Source organism: Pogoniulus pusillus, chromosome 15 (genome assembly GCF_015220805.1).
Source record: "Pogoniulus pusillus isolate bPogPus1 chromosome 15, bPogPus1.pri, whole genome shotgun sequence".
Classification (NCBI taxonomy): domain Eukaryota; kingdom Metazoa; phylum Chordata; class Aves; order Piciformes; family Lybiidae; genus Pogoniulus; species Pogoniulus pusillus.
The window spans coordinates 2,765,518-2,788,916 of record NC_087278.1 but is presented as its reverse complement, the minus strand read 5'-3'; the positions used below and the strand labels follow the sequence as shown (position 1 = coordinate 2,788,916).

The 23,399-nt window shown below is 47.8% G+C and overlaps 1 protein-coding gene and 1 long non-coding RNA gene across 4 annotated transcripts in view; both read left to right on the top strand.

The window, feature by feature from the left end:
• Nucleotides 1-14,284, top strand: part of CDK17 (cyclin dependent kinase 17) — a 113,901-nt gene extending 99,617 nt beyond the window's left edge. For all 3 annotated transcript variants that reach the window (XM_064154957.1, XM_064154956.1, XM_064154958.1), the window contains 8 exons: nucleotides 4,662-4,785; nucleotides 6,884-7,004; nucleotides 8,100-8,197; nucleotides 8,494-8,599; nucleotides 9,480-9,522; nucleotides 11,109-11,199; nucleotides 11,736-11,813; nucleotides 12,770-14,284. In XM_064154957.1, the coding sequence (XP_064011027.1) occupies nucleotides 4,662-4,785; nucleotides 6,884-7,004; nucleotides 8,100-8,197; nucleotides 8,494-8,599; nucleotides 9,480-9,522; nucleotides 11,109-11,199; nucleotides 11,736-11,813; nucleotides 12,770-12,807 (699 nt within the window). In that variant the 3' untranslated portion in view covers nucleotides 12,808-14,284. The remainder of the gene's footprint in view (nucleotides 1-4,661; nucleotides 4,786-6,883; nucleotides 7,005-8,099; nucleotides 8,198-8,493; nucleotides 8,600-9,479; nucleotides 9,523-11,108; nucleotides 11,200-11,735; nucleotides 11,814-12,769) is intronic.
• A 57-nt stretch (nucleotides 14,285-14,341) lies between these two features.
• Nucleotides 14,342-15,603, top strand: LOC135181678 (uncharacterized). Its single transcript, XR_010304964.1, has 3 exons — nucleotides 14,342-15,226; nucleotides 15,269-15,400; nucleotides 15,445-15,603. It is a non-coding gene; the product is annotated as an uncharacterized LOC135181678 (long non-coding RNA).
• The last annotated feature ends 7,796 nt before the right edge of the window (nucleotides 15,604-23,399 follow it).

Below are 23,399 nucleotides of genomic sequence, written 5' to 3'. Positions count from 1 at the left end.
AGCAGAGGAGGCTCAGGGCAGAGCTCATTGCTGTCTGCAGCTGCCTGCAGGGAGGCTGTAGCCAGGTGGGGTTGGGCTCTGCTGCCAGGCACCCAGCACCAGAAGAAGGGGACCCAGGCTGAAGCTGTGCCAGGGCAGATCTAGGCTGGATGTTAGGAGGAAGTTGTTGGCAGAGTGGTTGGCACTGGAATGGGCTGCCCAGGGAGGTGGTGGAGTGGCCATGGCTGGAGGTGTTGAAGCCAAGCCTGGCTGGGGCACTTAGTGCCATGGTCTGGTTGCTTGGCCAGGGCTGGGTGCTAGGTTGGCCTGGATGAGCTTGGAGCTCTCTTCCAACCTGCCTGATTCTGATTTTTTTTCTATGATCTCTTCCAGCCTGGATGTTTCTGTTCTATGATTCTATTCTATTCTATGATTCTTTGGGCTTGGCTGAGCTATTTGACACTAGCTGGACTCTCTCTTTATTTGTTTTGATGGCCTTAAGTGTCTGAAGCACCAAAACCTTCATATAACTTTATATATTTTCCTTTTCTTTGAACTTGGAGATTTACAATTTAAAAGACCCTAAAAAATAATACATTCCTAATTCTCTTGACCTCTTCCTGTCCTTCCATTATTTGTATATGCTCAAGTAAAGATTGTAAATGCACACTGAGGCAAATGTAGCCTCAGACATTAATGTGGGTTTGGATGTTGCTGCCTACCACACAGGTAAGGCATTAAAACTACTTAAGAGTGAGTGATGTTCATCTTCCCATTAGTAATGACATGGAAATTGGTTTATTAAGGTTTAATTGCCTGTTCCTTTTAACAGTGGCTGAGGCCAGATGTGAAGTAACTCAGTTTCTGTCTTGTAACAAAGAGGATTTGATTTGGAAAATGGGAATTGCTCTTTATACTCTTTAAAAATGGGAATCACTCTTTGTACTCTTTACTCCTTGAGGCTTTGTAAATAAGACACCAAACAAAGGACAACACTGCCTTGAAATGAGTGCAGGTATCCAGGGAGGCTAGGTTAAGGTTACCAGTGTCACCCTGCTGAGTTCACAGGATCACAGGATGTTAAGGGTTGGAAGGGACCCAAGGAGATCATCGTGTCCAACCCCCAGCTGCTGCTGTGTGTGCACCTGCAAAACCTCCTCCTCCTCATGTAAGGGCTCTTGATGCTAGATGTGCTTGAGAAACTTTCATACCTCTCTTAAAAGATTAACTTCAAGCTGTGAGCCCAAAGAACAAAACCATGGTAGAAGGATTCCTTTTATTCTTGTCCACTAGCACATGGCAGAAATGTGGCTGTCAACACAATGTACTAACCCCTGTGAAATGGTGAGGTTTGGGAGCATTCCAACAGGGTTGGCATCCTTGGGCTTGGCTTAGCTGAGAAATCTCTTCTTACCTGAAATGTAGGGGTGGGAGATTCAGTCTAGATCCTGATTAGTGTTTGGTGAGCTTTCCTAGGGAAAGACATCTGCCCTGTAGCTAAGTGTTGCTTCCTTTGAGAGCCTGCAAGGGGAAACACTTTAATTCATCCCTACTTCAGAGACACAACAAGAAACATAATTATGCTTGTGTTTTTAATTAACTGCAAGTTAATAAGTAGTGCTTTAAGCATAAAAAGAAATTAATAATAAAGAAAGGCTGGAAGTGAGAAGCTGACTCCTGTTATAAGTGCAGATAGAGAACAAGCAGAATCTGCTCGTGGTAATCCCAGCTAAGCAGAGAAAATGTTTTCCCTTCTTTGCCTCTGGTTTAAGCTGTGCCCAAAGAGCAGATTTATATGGTCAGTACCTTTGGCACTGGGGAAGCAGAACAGCTGCCTGGCTGTGGTAGCTGTAGCTGCTTGCCTTACATAACTGGGGGGGCTTGGTCATTATTACCATTTGAGGCACTTCCCTGTCATCATTCCCCTTGCATTCCTCAGCTAATTTTAGGGGTGTTTGAGTTTTAACAAAGTGAATGCTATAAAGACATCTATGATCTGTTCAGGCTTCAACCCAAATCTTGATCTGACACATGTCATCCTGTGCATTTCCAAGAGGATCTCTGCCAGCTGTGGTGAAGATCCACAGATTCTGTGGAATAATCTGCTTTGCCTTCTCGCCTAATCCTTTCAGTCAGTGCACGCAAGAGGCAGATTGCCATCCCCACAGCAGCACTGCTGATACTGCTTGGGACTGACTACCCCTGCACCAGCAGAGACAGGAGCAGATGGAACAAAACTTGTTCCTTCTCATTCTGCTCTTTGGAAAAGAGAAAAAAAAAAGACAAGAAAAGAGAAAAGAAAACAGAGAAGAGGGGAGAGGAGAGGAGAGGAGAGGAGAGGAGAGGAGAGGAGAGGAGAGGAGAGGAGAGGAGAGGAGAGGAGAGGAGAGGAGAGGAGAGGAGAGGAGAGGAGAGGAGAGGAGAGGAGAGGAGAGGAGAGGAGAGGAGAGGAGAGGAGAGGAGAGGAGAGGAGAGGAGAGGGGAGGGGAGGGGAGGGGAGGGGAGGGGAGGGGAGGGGAGGGGAGGGGAGGGGAGGGGAGGGGAGGGGAGGGGAGGGGAGGGGAGGGGAGGGGAGGGGAGGGGAGGGGAGGGGAGGGGAGAGGAGAGGAGAGGAGAGGAGAAAAAGAAATGAGAAAAGAGGAAAGGAAAAGAGTAAAAGAGGAAAGAAAAAGATAAGAGGAAAAGAAAAGAAAAGAAAGGAAAAAGGAAAAGAGGAAAAGGTAAAGAAGGAAAGGAAAGGAGAAAAGAGAGAGGGAAGGGAAGGGAAGGGAAGGGAAGGGAAGGGAAGGGAAGGGAAGGGAAGGGAAGGGAAGGGAAGGGAAGGGAAGGGAAGGGAAGAGAAGAGAAGAGAAGAGAAGAGAAGAGAAGAGAAGAGAAGAGAAGAGAAGAGAAGAGAAGAGAAGAGAAGAGAAGAGAAGAGAAGAGAAGAGAAGAGAAGAGAAGAGAAGAGAAGAGAAGAGAAGAGAAGAGAAGAGAAGAGAAGAGAAGAGAAGAGAAGAGAGAAAAGAGGAAAAGAGAAAAAAAAAGGAAAAGGAGAAAAGGAAAGGAGAAAAGGGAGAGAAGAGAAAAAAGAGACGAGGAAAAGAAAAGAGAAAGGAGAAAAAGAGAAAAGGAAAAGAGAAAAAAGAAAAATTAAAAGATGAAAAGGGAAAAGAAAAAGGAAATGAGAACAGGGAGAGAAGAGAAAAAATAGAAGAGGAAAAGAAAAGAAAAGAAAAGAAAAGAAAAGAAAAGAAAAGAAAAGAAAAGAAAAGAAAAGAAAAGAAAAGAAAAGAAAAGAAAAGAAAAGAAAAGAAAAGAAAAGAAAAGAGAAAAAGGAAAAGAGGAAAGAAAAAGGAAAAGAGGAAAAGGAAAATAAAAGAAGGAAAGGAGAAGAGGGAGAGAGCAGAGAAGAGGAAAAGAAAAAGGGAAAAGAAAAGGAGGAAAGGAAAAAGGAAAGGAATTGAAAAGAAAGGAGAAAAGGGAGAGAAAAGAGGAGAGGAGAAGGGAAAAATACACTGATCCCAGTTCTTGTGTTTTCCTCCCTAGAGCAGACAGTTCCTATGTAAGGAGGGTGAGAACAGATGGATGTCAGCTACACCTGCTGTGTACTTGTCCAGTTCAGGAAGAAAGAATGTGGTGGTGTCACCTGGTACAAAACCAGCCTGTTTGAAAATGGTGACACAAAACCATTTTGTTGTAGTGCTTCTCCTCAGCACTCCTGCTCCCTACTGCATTTCTCACCTAGGTGAACACTGCTGTCTGTAACACCTTCCTCAGTGGACCTTTGACCATCTGTACTGGCTGAGCAGTGTCTCTGCTGCATGCCAGAAGTCCCATGTTTAAAATCAAACCCTTTATACACAGAGAAACTCCAAAGTTGTGTTTCCTAATGCAGTGATAGCAGTAAACCTGTTTGGCTGCCTCCCCTGGCTCTCTGTGTGCAGTATTAATATGCATGACCGAAGCCTCTTGCTTGGCTTGCTTGTTCCAAAGGCCCAAAATAAACCTGTGTGTGTCAAGGTGAGAGGATGAATATAGATGCCAGAGGCAGTTGGGCTGTTCTGGTAATCCTCATTTCCCCATTTCTGCGTGATTGAGGAGCCTGTGAATCCAAGTGTAATTTTCCAGTGGCCTGCCAAAACGTTCCTGACATAGTTTAGCACAGTTGGAGAGAAAAGATGCTGAGCTGAGTTTTCAGAAGGAATTCTGTGGCAGAAGGAAACGTGAGCATAGTCAGGGATCATTCCTTTAAAGACATCAGGGTGGGAAAGAGCACTTGGTAAATGCTCACTTGATAATAAACAGCTGTTTGGTTCTCTTCAGTTAAGCAGAACAAATTGCTCTGAAAATCTCTGTTGTAAAGGATGCTGTTAAAGCTGTCAAAGCCTGGATGAGGCACTTAGTGCCATGGTCTGGTTGATTGGATAGAGCTGGGTGCTAGGTTGGACTGGATGAGCTTGGAGATCTCTCCCAACCTGGTTGATTCTATGATGCTATGAAAGCAGTGCATTAGCATGCAGGGACTGTCAGTCTGTAAACAGCGATGAGGAAATTCAGGATGTGTTCATAGGCAAAAGAAAAACATCCTTCTGGAGAAGTGCTTTGCTTACAACACTTCACTCTCCAGCACCCTGCTTTAGTCCTGTAACCTGGAAGATTACATTTTGAGTCTTAATTTATATCTATGCTCTCTTTTGTAGCTGTTTTTGTACCAGATTCTCCGTGGTTTGGCATACTGTCACAGGAGGAAAGTACTACATCGAGATCTGAAGCCTCAAAATCTACTCATCAATGAGAAAGGAGAACTGAAGCTTGCAGATTTTGGTATGGCCTGAATGTATTTTGTATCAGGTGTTTTCTCCACTCAGCAGAAGAGGGAGAAGCATCTTTATTATGATCTGGATGAGGGGATTGAGTCCAGCAGCAGTAAGTTTGCAGATGGCACCAAGCTAGGAGCTGGTGTGGAGCTGTTGGAAGGTAGCAGAGCCCTGCAGAGGGACCTGGCCAGGCTGCATGGGTGGGCAGAGGCCAATGGGATGAGACTGAACAAGGCCAAGTGCAGGATTCTGCACTTTGGCCACAACGACCCCAAGCAGCACTACAGGCTGGGGCCAGAGTGGCTGAGAGCAGCCAGGAGGAAAGGGACCTGGGGGTACTGATAGATAGTAGGGTGAAGCTGAGGCAGCAGTGTGCCCAGGTGGGCAGCAGAGCCAATGGCATCCTGGGCTGGCTCAGGAGCAGTGTGGGCAGCAGGACAAGGGAGGTTCTTCTGCCTCTGTGCTCAGCACTGCTCAGGCCACACCTTGAGTACTGTGTCCAGTTCTGGGCTCCTGAATTCAAGAGAGATGTTGAGGTGCTGGAAGGTGTTTGGAGAAGGGCAGCAAGGCTGGGGAGGGGCCTGGAGCAGAGCCCTGTGAGGAGAGGCTGAGGGAGCTGGGGGTGTGCAGCCTGCAGCAGAGGAGGCTCAGGGCAGAGCTCATTGCTGTCTACAACTACCTGCAGGGAGGCTGTAGCCAGGTGGAGTTGGGCTCTGCTGCCAGGCACCCAGCAGTAGAACAAGGGGACACAGCCTCAAGTTGTGCTGGGAAGGTCTAGGCTGGATGTTAGGAGGAAGTTGTTGTCAGAGAGAGTGATTGGCATTGGAATGGGCTGCCCAGGGAGGTGGTGGAGTCGCCAGCCCTGGAGGTGTTCAAGAGAAGCATGGACAAGGCACTTAGTGCCATGGTCTGGTTAATTGTCTAGGGCTGGGTGCTAGGTTGGACTGGATGATCTTGGAGGTCTATTCCAACCTGGTTGATTCTATGATCTCTCCTTAGAAAGGAAAGTTGATCTGCAGTGAATGTGTGCATTCTCAGGTGGAAAATGAAAGTCAGCCTCTTACAGGATGTTAGTAATTAAAGTAATATATGTGTGTGGGTAAATTGGTTGCTTGACTTGTGGCTTGAGAGTGGTCTTACAGCTTCCTCTGAAACTGACAGTTCCTCAGATCCTCAGAGTGAAGCTCAAGTTTGGCCATTAGAAAGAAGTTTTTCACAGAGAGAGAGCTCAGGGACTGGAATGAGGTGGTGGAGTCACCCAGCCTGGATGTGTTTAAGGGTCCTCTGGATGTGGTGCTTAGGGCTATGGTTTAAGGTGAATCTTGCAGAGTAGGGTTCTAGGTTGGGCTTGGTGATCCTGAGGGCATTTGCCAACCTGTGTGGGTCTGTGACTTCTGTGAAGTTGCTTTTCTTAACAATCCACAGTCAGCCCAAAGCAGAATAACCATAACAGGTCCTATTTGCCCAGGTCCTAGTTGCATTACCTTGGTCACTGATACACCAGCTTCCTATGGGATTGCTAGCAGAGGGAAGCATTCACAGTTTCCTGCTATCTTCTGTGTCATGAAGATCCTTTGAAAGTTGTGCTACCACTCTTTTTTCCCCATGTATGTGTATGAAAGTGGCTCAGAAGTTTGTATCTAGCATGAGAGACCTGAATTTTATGGAAGATACTACAGCAGGATGGCAACCTCCTATTAATCCAACACTGATTTGGTCTGTTGCCACCGTTTCATTCTCTGTTGATTTCTGCCCTTTGTAATGCAGTTCTCAAATGGAGATGATGAGGAAAGCTTTTCACAGGGGGAAGGTGTCAGTGCTTGCTTTGCTGGGTTGGTGCAATTTATGGGATTAGTCCCCAGTTTTGATCTCTTTATCTGTCTTCTGTGCTTAAAAATGCAGCTCCTGAGTTGGCTGTTAAATATTGAGAGGCAAATCACAAGTGCTGGAAGTGAATTTATTGGGGCTTCTTTTTGTGACCATTAAGGGAAGATACATGACAAGTGTAATGAGGTTGATTCAGCTCTTAAAAGGTGCTTTGCCAGTGGCATGCAAAGAAACACTTGCAGCAACCTGCACATTGACTCTTTCTCTTTTTCCTCAAGGCTTGGCTAGAGCAAAGTCTGTTCCTACAAAGACATACTCCAATGAAGTTGTCACGTTATGGTACAGACCACCTGATGTTCTCCTGGGCTCTTCAGAGTATTCAACTCAAATTGACATGTGGTTTGTATGGCTTTGTCTTCATTTTTGTCTTCAGTCAAGCTGAAAAACTTGGCAGCCCTTGATTATTCTGCAGCAGCATTCAAATACCCTTTGAGGGTTTGATTGTTGTACAGCAGCATTCAAATACCCCTGGAGGTTTTGAAGGCTACAAGTGAGATTTGTAGAGAAAGGGTTGGCAGGCAGGGAAGATGTTGTTATTTCTCTCTGACAATGCAACAATATGTATGGGCCATGAGGATGCTCAGAGCACTGCTGCACCTCTCCTGTGAGAGGGATGTGGAGATGCTGGAGCATGTCCAGAGCAGGGCCAGGAGGATGCTCAGAGGCTGCAGCACAGACTGAAAGAGTTGGGGCTGTGCAGGCTGGAGCAGAGGAGGCTCCCAGGGGACCTTCTTGTGGCCTTCCAGGATCTGAAGGGGGCCTACAAAAAAGCTGGGGAGGGACTTTTCAAGCTCTCAGGGAGTGGCAGGAGTGGGGGGAATGGAGCAAAGGTGGAGGTGGGGAGAGTGAGGCTGGAGGTGAGGAGGAAGTTGTTGAGCAGGAGAGTGGTGAGAGGCTGGAATGGGTTGCCCAGGGAGGTGGTTGAGGCCCCATGGCTGGAGGTGTTTGAGGCCAGGCTGGCTGAGGCTGTGTGCAGCCTGCTCTAGGGTAGGGTGTCCCTGGGCATGGCAGGGGGCTGGAACTGGCTGCTCCTTGTGCTCCCTTCCAACCCTGACTGATTCTATGGTTCTGTTCTATGATTCTAATAAAGAGGTTGCTTTTTTAAGGTAAGCAGGCATTAGGCTCTCACAGTGTTAGAGAGAACAAACAAACATTCTCCTAATGGCATGAGAACATATTTTACTATGAAGTCTCCTACAGCTGCTAAAGGTGACAGCCAAAGGAAGAGGATACAAAAGAGCTGTGGCAGGTTTTGTTTAGCCTCTGGCACTTCTTTTGCTGCTACCTTTCTTTCAGAACAGCATTTTAAAGCCAGGTGTGGCTGACAGCTAATTTAATAATTTGTTTTAATTGGAGAGAAATGACAGAAGTGAGGGCTGAAAGTTTACTTTGTTGGAGCCTTTCTGACCTCTCTTTCTCTCTGTTTTTATACAGGGGTGTTGGATGCATATTTTTTGAAATGGCATCAGGAAGACCTCTTTTCCCTGGTTCAACTGTTGAAGATGAACTGCACTTAATTTTCAGGCTTCTGGGTAACTGGACACTTCCAGTAGCGATGTTTATGCAACCTACTTATTCTCCTGAATGCTTTTCCCCACATCTTTAACTCTAACCAATTCTTGTGTATGTTGCACTGTTAATTAAGGTGATGAAAAATGATTGAGCTGAGTGCACAGCTGACTTCTGTGCAGCATGGATTCACTGGCTGATTCATTTTTGGCCTTCCTTCCCTGTTTAAATGACAGGATTAGATTCTTTTTGGACTTTCAAGTCATTTCTTTATGTGTTTTGCAAGCTGATTTTGTTGTCTTTTTGTTTTTCAATGCAGGAACTCCATGTCAAGAAACGTGGCCAGGCATTTCTTCCAGTGATGAATTTAGAAACTACAACTTTCCCAAGTATAAACCACAACCCCTCATCAACCATGCCCCGAGGTACTTAGTGATTTATTAATAGAGAGGATGCATCTTTGTGGCTTTGCCTGTCTGTGAACCTGAATCTGTGTCCAAGTGCAAGCTGCTGCTGAATTCTGGAAAACTACACATCCAGTTGTGCTGGTCACAGATTGGGAACCCTCTAAGGTCATCTTGTCCAACTCCCCTGCAGTCAGCGAGGACACTTCCAATTGGATTGGGCTCCCCAGGGCTACATCAAGTTTGATCTTGATTGTCTCCAGTCATGCAGCCTCAACCACATCCCTGGGCAACCTGTTCCAGTATTTTACCACTCTCATTGTAAAGAACTTCCTCCTTATGTCCAAAATAAATCTGTCCTGCTCCAGTTTCAAACCATTGCCCCTCCTATTGCTCCACAGTCTTCCTGTAGGTTCCCTTCAGATATGGAAATGCAGTCAGAAGGTCTCCCCAGAACCTTCTCTTCTCCAGACTGAACAGCCCCAACTCTCCCAGCCTGTCCCCATAGCAGTGGTCATCTTTGTGACCTCCTCTGGACCCACTCCAACATCTCCATGTCCCTCTTTTGCTGGGAGCAGCAGAACTGGACACAGGTGGGGTCTCACAAGAGCAGAATAGAGGGGGAGAATCACCTCCTTCATCCTGCTGGTCACGCTTCTTTCGATGCAACCCCAGAATACAATCACAGCCCAGGGCTCAGGATTTGTCTCTTTCCAGTGTTTTCCAAGTAGTCTTTTTCTGAGATATTGGTCTCTGTCTGATACACACAGTAACATGCAGAGAAGTTTGTTTCCACGATTAGTTTAGGTGTGATACCATTTAACAAACTCAGTTCTTCTGCAGCTTTGCTTTTCTAAATAGAGTTTAATGACTGTGATTTGCTCTGTTCCTTATTTTTCAGGCTAGACATGGAAGGGATTGAACTGATAGCAAAGTTCCTTCAGGTAAGATGTGTTTTGTGATTTACTTTATTCAAGTTCAGAATCCTAGTAGACTGTTTAGAGGATGTATTAGAAGCTGTGTTGCCTGTCAGCTCTGTCTCCAAGTGGAACGTGCAGTTGAGTCTGTAGTGGGTGACAGAGCTGGGGAGAATGACAGTTTTGGGAAGCCTTTGTGCTGCAAGAACTTAAACCCCAGTGTTTAACTTCTGTTACCTTGGTTTTGCCAGAAGGGGTTTCATAGATTCACAGAATGGTTTGGGTTGGAAGGGACCTTAAAGGTCACCCAGTTCCAACCCCCTTGCCGTGGGCAGGGACACCTCCCACCGGACAGGTTGCTCAAGACATCGTCAAACCTTGGCCTTGGAACACCTTCAGGGAGAGAGCATCCATGACCTCCCTGGGCAACCTGTGCCAGTGTCTCCCCAACCTCACTGGAAAGAGTTTCTTTCTGATCTCTAGTCTACATCTCCCCTCTTTCAGCTTCAATCCATTTCCCCTCATCCTATCACTACAAGCCCTTGCAAAAAATCCCTCCCTGCTCTAAGTTCTCCTCAGAGCCTTCTCTAGGCTCACAGCCCCAAATCTCTCAGTCTGTGCCCATAGGGGTAGGCTCTCCAGCCCTCTGATCATCTTCTGATCATTTGAAATGTCTGCATCTTAGCCCAAAGGTGCACATAGAATCAGGCAGGGTTGGAAGGGACCACAAGGAGCAGCCAGTTCCAAGCCCCCTGCCATGCCCAGGGACACCCTACCCTAGAGCAGGCTGCACACAGCCTCAGCCAGCCTGGCCTCAAACACCTCCAGCCATGGGGCCTCAACCACCTCCCTGGGCAACCCATCCCAGCCTCTCACCACTCTCAGGCTCAACACCTTCCTCCTCACCTCCAGCCTCACTCTCCCCACCTCCAGCTTTGCTCCATTCCCCCCACTCCTGTCACTCCCTGAGAGCCTAAAAAATCCCTCCCCAGCTTTTTTGTAGGCCCCCTTTAAGGCCACAAGAAGGTCCCCTGGGAGCCTCCTCTTCTGCAGCCTGCACAGCCCCAACTCTTTCAGTCTGTGCTCACAGCAGAGCTGCTGCAGCCCTCTGAACATCCCCCTGGCCCTGCTCTGGACACATATTCCCAGTAGGAACTGTTTGAGCCCAGACTGAAGACAGTCTTGTGTAAAGTCCCAGGTTATGCAGAACACTGCAGCAGAGCCCATGGCATTAGAACAGGCTGCAAGCTCATCTGATGGCATTTCATGGCACTTCAGTATTAGCAGAACATGTAGGCAGCAGTCTGTCATCTCATCATTGTTTCATCTATAAATAAAGTTTAAAGCTATTTTTGCCTTGCATCCATTTACCAGCAGCTATATTTTGGCTGGTTTATAGCAATCTCATTATAGGTTGAGACCCCTGCTTTAAATAACCTCTGTTTAGATTTTCATCTGTGATACAAAAATAGTGAAAACAAATTTGTCCTAGTAGGCTTGGTGGGAAATACTGCAAAAAGAGACCTCTTGTTTCCCTCCTTTAGATGAAATCATTTGACACAAAGGGGGGTTTTAATGCAAACCAACACTCTTGTATCCTCTCCTGTTCATAGTATGAGTCCAAGAAGAGGATTTCAGCAGAAGAGGCCATGAAACATGCATACTTCAGAAGTCTTGGAACAAGAATACATACTTTGCCTGAAAGTAAGAGGAGTAGAATATTGCTGAAAGGCTCACAGGGTGTTAGGGGTTGGAAGGGACCCAAGGAGATCATCGAGTCCAACCCCCATGTATATGTATTTATATAGTACATTAAAGCTGTGCATATTGCTTAAGGAATAAATCTACTAAAGGTTGATATATTAATCTGCTCAGAGAATGTTTGGGTTGGAAGAGACCTTGAAGATGATGTAGTTCCAACCCCCTGACATGGGCAGGGACACTTCCCACTAGAACAGGTTGCTCAGTGCCTCATCCAATCTGGCCTTGAACACATCTAGGGAAGGGGCAGCCACAACCTCCCTGGGCAACCTGTGCCAGCATCTTTCTTCTTAATCTCCAGTTTAAATCTTCCCTTCTCAAGCTGCAGCTATTAAATCTTCAGGCTACTAAAGATATTAACTGCAATGTTTGGGAATAGCTGAAGTGGGGTTTTTTGAACTGTGTAATTAAGAGCAGAACTTTGTTCCATAAAATACAGTGATGTTTGAATGTAAATTGCTCTCTTTGTTCCATTCCAGGTGTTTCAATATTCAGTCTAAAAGAGATTCAGTTGCAAAAAGACCCTGGCTTTCGAAATTCCACTTACCCAGAGACAGGTATGCAAAGCTTAGTGTTTTCTCCTAGCTGCAGACAGAATGCTGTGCCAGAGACACTTGGAACTGAAAACCAGTTTACTTGGTCTCTGTGAATATACTCAAACAAATAGCAAGAGTGGTTGGCTCAGAGAGCAAAGGTCTGTGTAAGAGGCATTAGCTGAAATGCACGGAGGTGAGCTCTACTAGGCATCTGCAGAGGGACTGGTAATCGTTGCTGTGTGGGTGTTGAATGGTGGCAGAGCAGAGTAGAAGCAGTAAGTGCAGTTGAAGGAAACATGCTGCAGTGATTCAAGCACAGGAAGGGTGCTGCAGTGATTCAAGCACAGAGGAAAGGTGCTGCAGTGATTTAAGCACAGAGGAAGGGTGCTGCAGTGATTTAAGCACAGAGGAAAGGTGCTGCAGTGATTCAAGCACAGAGGAAGGGTGCTGCAGTGATTTAAGCACAGAGGAAGGGTGCTGCAGTGATTTAAGCACAGAGGAAAGGTGCTGCAGTGATTTAAGCACAGAGGAAAGGTGCTGCAGTGATTCAAGCACAGAGGAAGGGTGCTGCAGTGACTCAAGCACAGAGGCAGGGTGCTGCAGTGATTTAAGCACAGAGGAAAGGTGCTGCAGTGATTCAAGCACAGAGAAAGGGTGCTGCAGTGATCAAGCACAGAGGAAAGGTGCTGCAGTGATTTAAGCACAGAGGCAGGGTGCTGCAGTGATTCAAGCACAGAGGCAGGGTGCTGCAGTGATTTAAGCAGAGAGGAAGGGTGCTGCAGTGACTCAAGCACAGAGGCAGGGTGCTGCAGTGACTCAAGCACAGAGGCAGGGTGCTGCAGTGATTTAAGCAGAGAGGAAGGGTGCTGCAATGACTCAAGCACAAAAGATCATCTCTCGAAAGCGCAAGCCAGAAGAGGTAGATGATGACTGAATCCTGTGTCTGCTTTCTTACCACGGTCCATGTTCTGTTGTAGGACATGGGAAGAACAGAAGGCAGAGCATGCTTTTCTGAAGTGGGCAGTGCAGAGTCAAGCCCAAGCCTATGATCAAGGAGCTGGACCTGAAGGCAGTGCTCTGTTGGTGGACTTGGAATCGCAGTTTGTCTACACTGTCCTCTTCACAGTGGAGTCTTTTTATTTCCAACCTGCAGATTATGTTTTTATATTTGTTGTCACAGTGTGACAATTTTTTGTACAGTTGGTTTTAAGATCTCCTCTGCCACTAGAGCCAGTAGGTTACAGCTGTTGATGTAACTGTAGCTGCAATTTTTGTGCAGGACTGAGAAACACAGTGCATTATTTATTGCGGAATCATTGCTGCTAAATAACTACTGTCTGTATAGTTAACACAACAGTTCCATGCCTGAAGAAGTTGCAATGGCTTTATGATGTGTGAAATGCATCTGTTTCTCTTCATAAAACGTTCTACTGCTGCAGGGTTATTTTGTATTTCTTAAACTGCAGTGTTTTCCTGGAATGTAAGCATAGCTTTGCTTGGCATTAGGTGAACCATCTTTTAATGCTCTAAGTTCACGGCACTTAGGTCCTTGTTTAAGGTGGGAGGGATGTGCTGAAGTGGCTGAGGAACAAAACAGTGACAATGCCTGTTATGTTCTTGAAAAGCACAGGGCGTGGCAGTTGATTCACACAAGTGAACAGGAGACTCTTCGCTGGCTCTCAGCCCCAAGGTTGGTTAGTGAGAAGTTAGAGCGTGGAGGCCCGGGGATGGATTTGGTCAGGCTGAAGGTATGTTGCACGTTGTCGTGCATGTGGGGCCTGCAGGAGCAGTGGCTTTGTGTACCTTGGTTTTGACTTGGGAGAGATACAAAGGAGTATAGAGATGATCACAGCACGTTGGAGCCTCACTTCCTCTGGGCATTTACAGTTCCATTACAGAGCCATTGGAATGGGCTGCCCAGGGAGCTGGCGGAGTCACTGTCCCTGGAGGGGTTCAAGAAAAGCCTGGCTGAGGCACTTAGTGCCAGGGTCTGGTTGATTGGCTAGGGCTGGGTGCTAGGTTGGCCTGGATGAGGTTGGAGGTCTCTTCCAACCTGCTTGATGCTATGATTCTATGATACAGAGGAATGGGACAGATAACGCCAAGAACCCGGGAACGGTGTCCCACTTTTCCCACTTTGTTGCTTTCCCATTCCTACCTCATCCACTTGAAATCAACTGGAAAGATGCAAGTTTGTCCTTGAGAAGAACTCACTGTTCTCCAGAGCTTTTACAATGGGAACTTAGAGAGCCTTGCAGACCTTAGATGTTACCTGTTTACCAGAGATAGTAAAGATGTTACTACTACGCTTATGCATCTCAGTGAGTATCATGAGTACACCCTTGGTGATGGTTACAGTATTTGTGTTCACCTTTATGAACCTATTTGTTTAGTGCATCTTAAAAGAGGCTGTAAATCTTTATTGGTATATTTTGAAATGGTCATGTAAATCTTTGGCTGATATCTCATGAAAATAGTCATAGGTAACTTAATTTTGCTTTTGGTTGTTTTATTTTTGGGGGGGGGGGGGGTGGGTCCTGACATCACTGTAAAAGATTTAAGGAGGGGGGGGGGGGGGTCCTACCATTTCTGTTCAGGAAATCTTGTAGTTTTTATTGTTATTTAACAGTATTAAGTGAAAAAAAGAAACAAAACAACAACAAAAAAAAACCCAAACCCAGCAGAAGAGAACTTTTTGTATATTTCATTTTAACTTTATTTGTGAATAGTGATCGTGGCATGTTTGGGGGTGTTTTATTAATATTTCATTGATATTGGTAAATTTGAATTGGGATATCATCTTTTTTTAATTAATTATTATTATTATTATTATTGTTATTATTATTATTATTTTCTGGAAAAGAGAGAGAGAGAGAGAAAAAAACTCAATGTGTAAAATGGTGACTCTTGGACCACTACTGCTCTTCAGCGTTTGTAAACTGGTTTTATGTTCAACCTTGTAGACCCTAACAACCTGCTGTCCTTTCTAACTGACTGACCTGTATGAATATTGTACTTTTGGAAGTATAAATAATATGTGGAATTCCTTTTTTTTGCGGGGGGGAAGGATTTGTTTGGAAATTTCTAATCACAAAGGCCCTGACTTGTTAAAAACAACAGACTTGGAAGCGAGCTTTGCGGTTGCTTGGGGTGTTGTTGGAAACTAAGCTACCTGTAGTGAGGAGGCATCAGGTTTAGCTTTGGTTGCTGGGAGTAGTGGCAGTGATAAAGTGATGGGACTCAGCTGTGACTGAGGCTGGTCAGGATCACACCAGAAACATGGTCCATAGTCTAAGTGGTAGCAAGCAAGCCCTGCACGTCACACAGGATCAGAAACCTTACCTAGGTCTAGGAGCCTGAGATGTCTCTCAAGTACATGCATAGACCTAGGTCTAGGAGCCTGAGATGTGTCTCAGATACATGCCTAGACCTAGGTCTAGGAGCCTGAGACATCTCAGATACATGCGTGGACCTAGGTCTAGGAGCCTGAGATGTGTCTCAGATACATGCATGGACCTAGGTCTAGGAGCCTGAGATGTCTCTAAGATACATGCATAGACCTAGGTCTAGGAGCCTGAGATGTCTCTCAGATACATGCATGGACCTAGGTCTAGGAGCCTGAGATGTCTCTAAGATACATGCCTAGACCTAGGTCTAGGAGCCTGAGATGTCTTTAAGATACATGCATAGACCTAGGTCTAGGAGCCTGGGATGTCTCTAAGATACATGCATAGACCTAGGTCTAGGAGCCTGAGATGTCTCAGATACATGCCTAGACCTAGGTCTAGGAGCCTGAGATGTGTCTCAGATACATGCATGGACCTAGGTCTAGGAGCCTGAGATGTGTCTCAGATACATGCATAGACCTAGGTCTAGGAGCCTGAGACGTCTCTCAGATACATGCATAGACCTAGGTCTAGGAGCCTGAGATGTCTCTCAGATACATGCATGGACCTAGGTCTAGGAGCCTGAGATGTGTCTCAGATACATGCATGGACCTAGGTCTAGGAGCCTGAGATGTGTCTCAGATACATGCATGGACCTAGGTCTAGGAGCCTGAGATGTCTCTCAGATACATGCATGGACCTAGGTCTAGGAGCCTGAGATGTCTCTAAGATACATGCATGGACCTAGGTCTAGGAGCCTGAGATGTCTCTAAGATACATGCATGGACCTAGGTCTAGGAGCCTGAGATGTGTCTCAGATACATGCATGGACCTAGGTCTAGGAGCCTGAGATGTCTCTAAGATACATGCATGGACCTAGGTCTAGGAGCCTGAGATGTGTCTCAGATACATGCATGGACCTAGGTCTAGGAGCCTGAGATGTCTCTAAGATACATGCATGGACCTAGGTCTAGGAGCCTGAGATGTCTCTCAGATACATGCATGGACCTAGGTCTAGGAGCCTGAGACGTCTCAGATACATGCATGGACCTAGGTCTAGGAGCCTGAGATGTCTCTCAGGTACATGCATGGACCTAGGTCTAGGAGCCTGAGATGTCTCTAAGATACATGCATGGACCTAGGTCTAGGAGCCTGAGATGTCTCTCAGATACATGCATGGACCTAGGTCTAGGAGCCTGAGACGTCTCTCAGATACATGCATGGACCTAGGTCTAGGAGCCTGAGACGTCTCTCAGATACATGCATGGACCTAGGTCTAGGAGCCTGAGACGTCTCTCAGGTACATGCATGGACCTAGGTCTAGGAGCCTGAGATGTCTCTCAGATACATGCATGGACCTAGGTCTAGGAGCCTGAGATGTCTCTAAGATACATGCATGGACCTAGGTCTAGGAGCCTGAGATGTCTCTAAGATACATGCATGGACCTAGGTCTAGGAGCCTGAGATGTGTCTCAGATACATGCATGGACCTAGGTCTAGGAGCCTGAGATGTCTCTAAGATACATGCATGGACCTAGGTCTAGGAGCCTGAGATGTGTCTCAGATACATGCATGGACCTAGGTCTAGGAGCCTGAGATGTCTCTAAGATACATGCATGGACCTAGGTCTAGGAGCCTGAGATGTCTCTCAGATACATGCATGGACCTAGGTCTAGGAGCCTGAGACGTCTCAGATACATGCATGGACCTAGGTCTAGGAGCCTGAGATGTCTCTCAGGTACATGCATGGACCTAGGTCTAGGAGCCTGAGATGTCTCTAAGATACATGCATGGACCTAGGTCTAGGAGCCTGAGATGTCTCTCAGATACATGCATGGACCTAGGTCTAGGAGCCTGAGACGTCTCTCAGATACATGCATGGACCTAGGTCTAGGAGCCTGAGACGTCTCTCAGATACATGCATGGACCTAGGTCTAGGAGCCTGAGACGTCTCTCAGATACATGCATGGACCTAGGTCTAGGAGCCTGAGACGTCTCTCAGGTACATGCATGGGTGTCCCACTGAGACCAGCAGGAGCATTACCGCTGTGTGTGTCTGTCAGAGGCAGACACTGAGGCACTGATGGAACACAAAAGAACCCCAACCCCTTTGTCCTGAAATAGCTGTTCTATATTTTTTTATAGTTGCTCTGGATCTGCTCTAGATTTTATACTGATTAACTTTGTAGGAAATGATGGTGTAGATGTGATGGTGGCAGAGAGAGAAGTCTCAGCAAAGCATCTCCTTTTGGGTTTTTTTACAAGAGTAGTGAAGCTGGAGAGTAAATGTTCACTGTGGAGCAAAGTGAGGGGTTAGCATTTCTGGAACAGTCATATTTGATAGGCCATAAAAGAACAAGTAGTGATGAGAAGCTAAAGAGTAAAAGACTCAGAGGTTTAAGCAGTCAAATGAAGTGCATTTAGAAAGGGATTGGCTGCAGCTAACAAAAGGAGGTTTCCATTTTGAGTAGGAGTTCAGCCTTGAGTAGGAGTTCAGAACTTCCACAGAATTTAAGCACTCTGTTTCTAAAGAGATTTTTTTTTGGGGGGGGGGTGTGGAAGGGTTAAGAACCTGCAAGCAAATCAGTTTGCTTCGTGAGGAGGTGGCTTTAGAGAATGTACTTCTTGAGGAACTTGGCAGATGAGGTCAAGCCAGGGTTGGTTTGTTTTCTTGTCTTGTGTTCTAGTTGTCTGCAGTTGAAATTCCTGCATCAGCAGAGAGAGTTCTGTGGCAGCTGCCTGTTTGGAGCAGCAGGCAGCGAGTCTGAGGTCGCTGCGCATTTCTCTGGCATCCTTCTTGTGCAGTTCACTCTTCTGCCTCCCCTCGGGCAGCATCAGGCTTGGTTTCAGTATCCCCAAGGGCTGCAGGGAGTGTCAGCCTTTATTGGCAGAAGTCTTCAACCATGACAAAAGCCAAGCTGAAAGGGGATGACTTCCACTAGTTGGCATGACAGCCTTTGCTTGGAGTGATCAGTTAGTGAGAACTGGCCTGCGAGTTGGCCTTCAGCCAGTGTTAGTAGAAGACACCCAGGGCATCCCATCTGCCCCCAGGTGGGAATGCCAAGGGCTTTGTGCAGGAGTAAGGTGAGCTTAGAGACAGGAAAGGGGCAGGTGGTGATGAGGTTGCAAGCACATGGAGGTGAAGGTTGAAGGGGAAGGAGAGAGTGAGCAGGTGGAGGGCAGAGGGGTTTCCAGGACAGGAGAGAGTGGGAGGGCGAAGGGGCAAGCTCAGCAATGCTCCAGTGGAACGTGCATCTCAACACAGCTGTGTTCTTTTTGTGCTGCTCTCCCACAGCATTAAGTAGCCAGAGTGTATCCTTGAGTTGGGCAATAAAGGTTAAAATAAACAATGATTAAAGAATCACCACTCTTTGTATTTGCAAATCATTTGAAACGCTGCAGGGCAGCATCCCTCGGGCTGCTTTGCTTGGTGGTTGTGCAATAAAGGTACCTCCTGCCTGCTTTGCAGTGCTAAGGTGGAATTGAGGTTAAGAGTACATTCACTTATTGAGGGCAAAATGTAGGAAAGGTAATGCTGTAAATATCCCCCAGCTTAGTATTGTCAACCCAGGAAATAACCTGGGATTGAGGTCAGCCTTGAATTCAAACAAATGGGGGTATCCAAAGGCACAGCTGCAGGCAGTGACACTGAATCCAAATGGGAACTGGAACCATGAAAAATAGTTTGGGTTGGAAGGGACCTTAGAGATGATGGTACTGGTACATGGTTCTGGGGGTACCCCTGAGCCTCCTCTGCTGCAGGCTGCACACCCCCAGCTCCTTCAACCTCTCCTCACAGGGCTGTGCTCCAGGCCCCTCCCCAACCTTGCTGCCCTTCTCTGAATACCTTCCAGCACCTCAGGAAAGGAGGTTGCTGAAAGGAGGTTGGAGCCAGGTGGGGGTTGGTCTCTTCTCCCAAAGAGCGAGTGATAGGACAAGAGGAAATAGCCTTGAGTTGTTCCAGGGGAGGTTTAGGTTGGACATCAGAAGAAGCTTCACTGAAAGGCCCCTCAAAGACTGGAAGAGACTGTCCAGGGAGGTGCTTGAGTCCCCACCTGAAGGTGTTCCAAAGCCACATTGCTGTGGTGCTGAGGGACACCACTTAGCCCCAGACTTGACACAGTTAGAGAATGGTTGGTCTTGATAATCTGGGAGGTCTTCTCCCACCAGCAGGATGCCATGATTCAGGCAGACAGAGGAGCTGTGTCATTCACCCCAGGCTGCAGCCTTTTCATCTGGGCAGTTTAGCTGCACAGAGATCACACTCTTGTTCTAGGCCCCGTGGGGATTCTTGGTGTCAGAGCTGGGATCAGGCTTTAGCCATTCTAGATGCTTTTCATCTTCTGTATGGGATCTTTCAGTGAGCTGTGCTGTGCCTCTGCTGCTGGCTGAAAGGATGGGGTGGCAGTGGGACATGATGCTCGTTAGAACGGTCCATTATTTCCCTCTCCAGTCCCTTCACTCCTGTGAGCTCGGTGATGTTGGAGCCAGCACTGACTGTGACACATGCTGCCACTTAGAGCTGTCAAGAACTGCTCCCTGTATTGCCCTGGCTGCCTTCTCCAGAAGCCCTTTCAGGAGCAGGCCTGCCTGGGCAGATTGCTTTGATGATCCTGCTAATGAAATGCAAGCCTCCTTCAGCTCAGCTGCCACACCTTGGAACACCTTTTGCCCAGACAGCTGTGAAGTTCCCTCCTTTCTTGCCAGCGAGATCTTCTTGAGTGATGGAATTGCCGTTGCTGTGGATTGCAGCTGGGGCACAGTGCTCTTCTCTACCACCTCTCCAGCTTGCTCCTGTTGAGCACCTTCCTCCAGCCCTGCACAGTGGTGTCAGTGCTGCCTGCTCCTCCTCTCCCCTCTCACACCGTAGAATCATAGAGTCACACAATCAGTCAGGCTTGGAAGGGGCCACAAGGATCATCTAGTTCCAACCCCCTGCCGTGGGCAGGGGCACCCTACCCTAGCTCAGGCCTCACCCCTGAGCTTGCTTCTTTCAAAGACCTTTTTTGCCCTTCTCCTTGACTTGCAGGAGGAGGCAGCTGGCCTGGAGCCACCCAGGGAGGTGGTCGAGGCCCCATCCCTGCAGGTGTTTAGATGCCTTTACATGGCACTTTGGGATGTGCCACGCTGGTGTTGGGTTGGTGCTTGGCACTCTGATCTTGGAGGTCTTTCCCAGTCCAAACTATTCTGTGATTAAGGTTGGGTTTATCCAGTTGCAGTTCTTGCAGAGTGAACACAGACTGATGGGGACCTGCCAAGGAAGCAACTCAGCACCTCCTAAACCCTCTCCTCTTCTAGGCTGCTTCAATACCTGTATCTATCAATAGCTATGATCTATGAACACCCCTAGCCAAGGCAGGCCAAACATGCTCCTGGTTCCAGAGGTCTGCCCGAGGTTCGGTCTCCTGTTCTCAGCTGCCATAACCTCCCCTCCTCCTCCTCGCTAACAGAGTCAGCCTCTTTGCCCTGGAGCCGTGGGGTCATTGCTCCATCTGTGCAGGCAGGGCACCCACCTCCTGACGAGTGGAGGCTAAGAGGGATTTGCAGAGTTGTTGTTTGACAACTTCACGGAGGTCTGGTCAGATCCCAGCGGCTGCTGTTTGTTTATCCACACAGAGCCAGGCTCAGGATCAGAAGGGAGCAGCAGTGCTCTCACTGTGCCTTTCCTCCATTCCTGTGCTGGTCATGATAGCTTCTGAAGATGCTTCCTGCAGGCACAAGAGCACTCAGCTGCTTCATCTAGAGGCTTACCATGAGCTGCTGCAGCCTGGTTTAAAGGTCCATCTCCCCTCCAAACAGTCATCCTGTTGGCAGTTCATGGCTTGGGTAGGTATTTCCAGCTGGGCAAGTGCCTGTCTGATGAGACAAGTTTTGCTCAGACAAAAACAAATTGTTCTGTGTTGATGTAATGGATGTGTGTCAAACCTCCTTTCTGCTCCAGTTTGTTATCACCCATCACAGGGTTTTTTCCTCCACACCTTGCAAGTTTTCTTTAGATCTGAAGCCACTTACCTGTGCCAGGGCAGAAGATGGGTGCAGTTCACTTGCCAAAGCAACCCTGTGGCTCTGCTGGGGCATTCCAGGCTTTTCTGAGCATACACTATAAAGGTAAGCCAAAACTTGTGCACTCAGCCTGTAGAGCATTGAAAACCTGCTGGGTAGTGCTGGAGGGGCAACAAGGGTGGCCCAAGAGCTGCAGCACCTCTGCTTTCAGCACAGGCTGAAGGAACTTGGGGCTGTTCAGCCTGGAGACTCTTAGGGCTGCCTTCTAGTACCTGAAGGGATCCCATAGGAAGGCTGGAGAAGGAGTTTTCATGAGGGTGTCTAGAGACAGGACAAGGTGAAGTGGTTTGAAGCTGAGGGGGGGTAGGTGTAGGATTTCTTTCTGATCTCCAGTCTAAATTTCCCCTCCTCAAGCTTCAATCCATTCCCCCTCAGCCTGTCACTACAAGCCCTTGTAAAAAAGTCCTCTCCAGCTTTCTTGAAGCCCCCTTCAGCTGCTGAAGGGCTGCTCTAAGGTCTCATCCCCAGGCTCCATGGTTCTGTGATGTATCTGCACTGGTCTAGTCAATCCCATCCATTACAGGCTGCCTTCCAACCTGTCCTGATTTTACATCCCATAAAATCCTCCCTTCACGCATCACTTTTGCACAGGTTCTTCTGCTTTTGACTCCATGGGCTGGTACCTGGAGCTCTTCCAAAGGCTGAATCAAGCAACTGACTTCCCACATGTTCCATTCCTTCTGCCTTGCATCTGGTTGCTGAGTGTCAGCACTTCACAGAGCTACGGAGCAGGCGTTCAGCTCAGCCACTGCTGCCAGTGCAGCAGTGCAACCCCGGGAAAAAGGCCCCTGCTGTCTTCTGTCAGCCTCCCTCTGCCCCTGCAGCCCCCCAAAAATGGCTTTTCAACAGCAGAAGCTCATTGATAAAATGTTTATTTAGCACCTTTCAGGGTGAAGGACCCAAGAGCACTTTACAATGCACCACACACACGCAGCCAGGCGGACAAGCAGCAGACCCCTCGCTGCGTCCATGGCAAAGAGAACAGACTTCTGGCCCAGCTGCCTGGCCAGGAAGCAAAGGAGAAGCTTTAACGTGACCTGTGAGCAGAGAGGATTCTCATTTTGGTTTGGTTGGTTTCTTTTTTTTTGGTTTTCTGGTTGTTGTTGTTTTTTTCTTGAAGGCCTCACCTGAAAAACCTACACAGTAAAAGCTGCACTCAACCCATTCGGCCACCTCAGAAGGCTGCCCCTTGGCATGGGCCCTGCCAAGACGAGGCTCTGTGGTGCCAGGGAGTCTAGCCTAAGCCTAACCTGACGTTTAGGTGACTAAGACATCACCTCACGGTAGAGGACATGCCCAGAGAGCTCGGGTTGCAAGCATCTGGTAACACAGTGCTGGCTTTTAAGCCAGGATCCAGGTCTTTCTAGGCAGGCACTGCACATGTGCAGCCTGCCTCTGCCTGGGGCCTCCAGGCACAGCCCTCCAACTTCCCCACCTTGGGTCAGGGTTAGGGCCAGGAGGATGCTCAGAGGCTGCAGCAGCTCTGCTGTGAGCACAGACTGAAAGAGTTGGGGCTGTGCAGGCTGGAGCAGAGGAGGCTCCCAGGTGACCTTCTTGTGGCCTTCCAGCATCTGAAGGGGGCTACAGAAAAGCTGGGGAGGGACTTTTGAGGCTGTGAGGAAGTGGCAGGAGTGGGGGAAATGGAGCAAAGCTGGAGGTGGGGAGGGTGAGGCTGGAGGTGGGGAGGCTGTTCTTCCCATCAGTGGTGAGAGGCTGGAATGGGTTGCCCAGGGAGGTGGTTGAGGCCCCATGGCTGGAGGTGTTTCAGGTGGATGAGGCTGTGTGCAGCCTGCTCTAGGGTAGGGTGTCCCTGGGCATGGCAGGGGGGTTGGAACTGGCTGCTCCTTGTGGTCCCTTCCAACCCTGACTGATTCTATGAGCTTAAAGTCACACTTTAGGAGCTAGGAAAAATCTTCCCAGGGAAACAGTAGAAGGCACTTGGCAGGACTGAACAAAGCACCTGGAAATTCCCACTCAGGAGTGCTCCTCATTCCCCGGGAGGGCAGAGGTTACCTGCAGGTTTGGTTGGTTGGGTTTTTTTCCCAGGTCATGAGAAACAAAGGCCAAAGACATCCTGAGCAACATCTCCTTCCCTAACAGAAGCATCCTCAAACGCTGGGAAGGCTTCATGCATATACACAGCCCAAGTTCCTCCCTG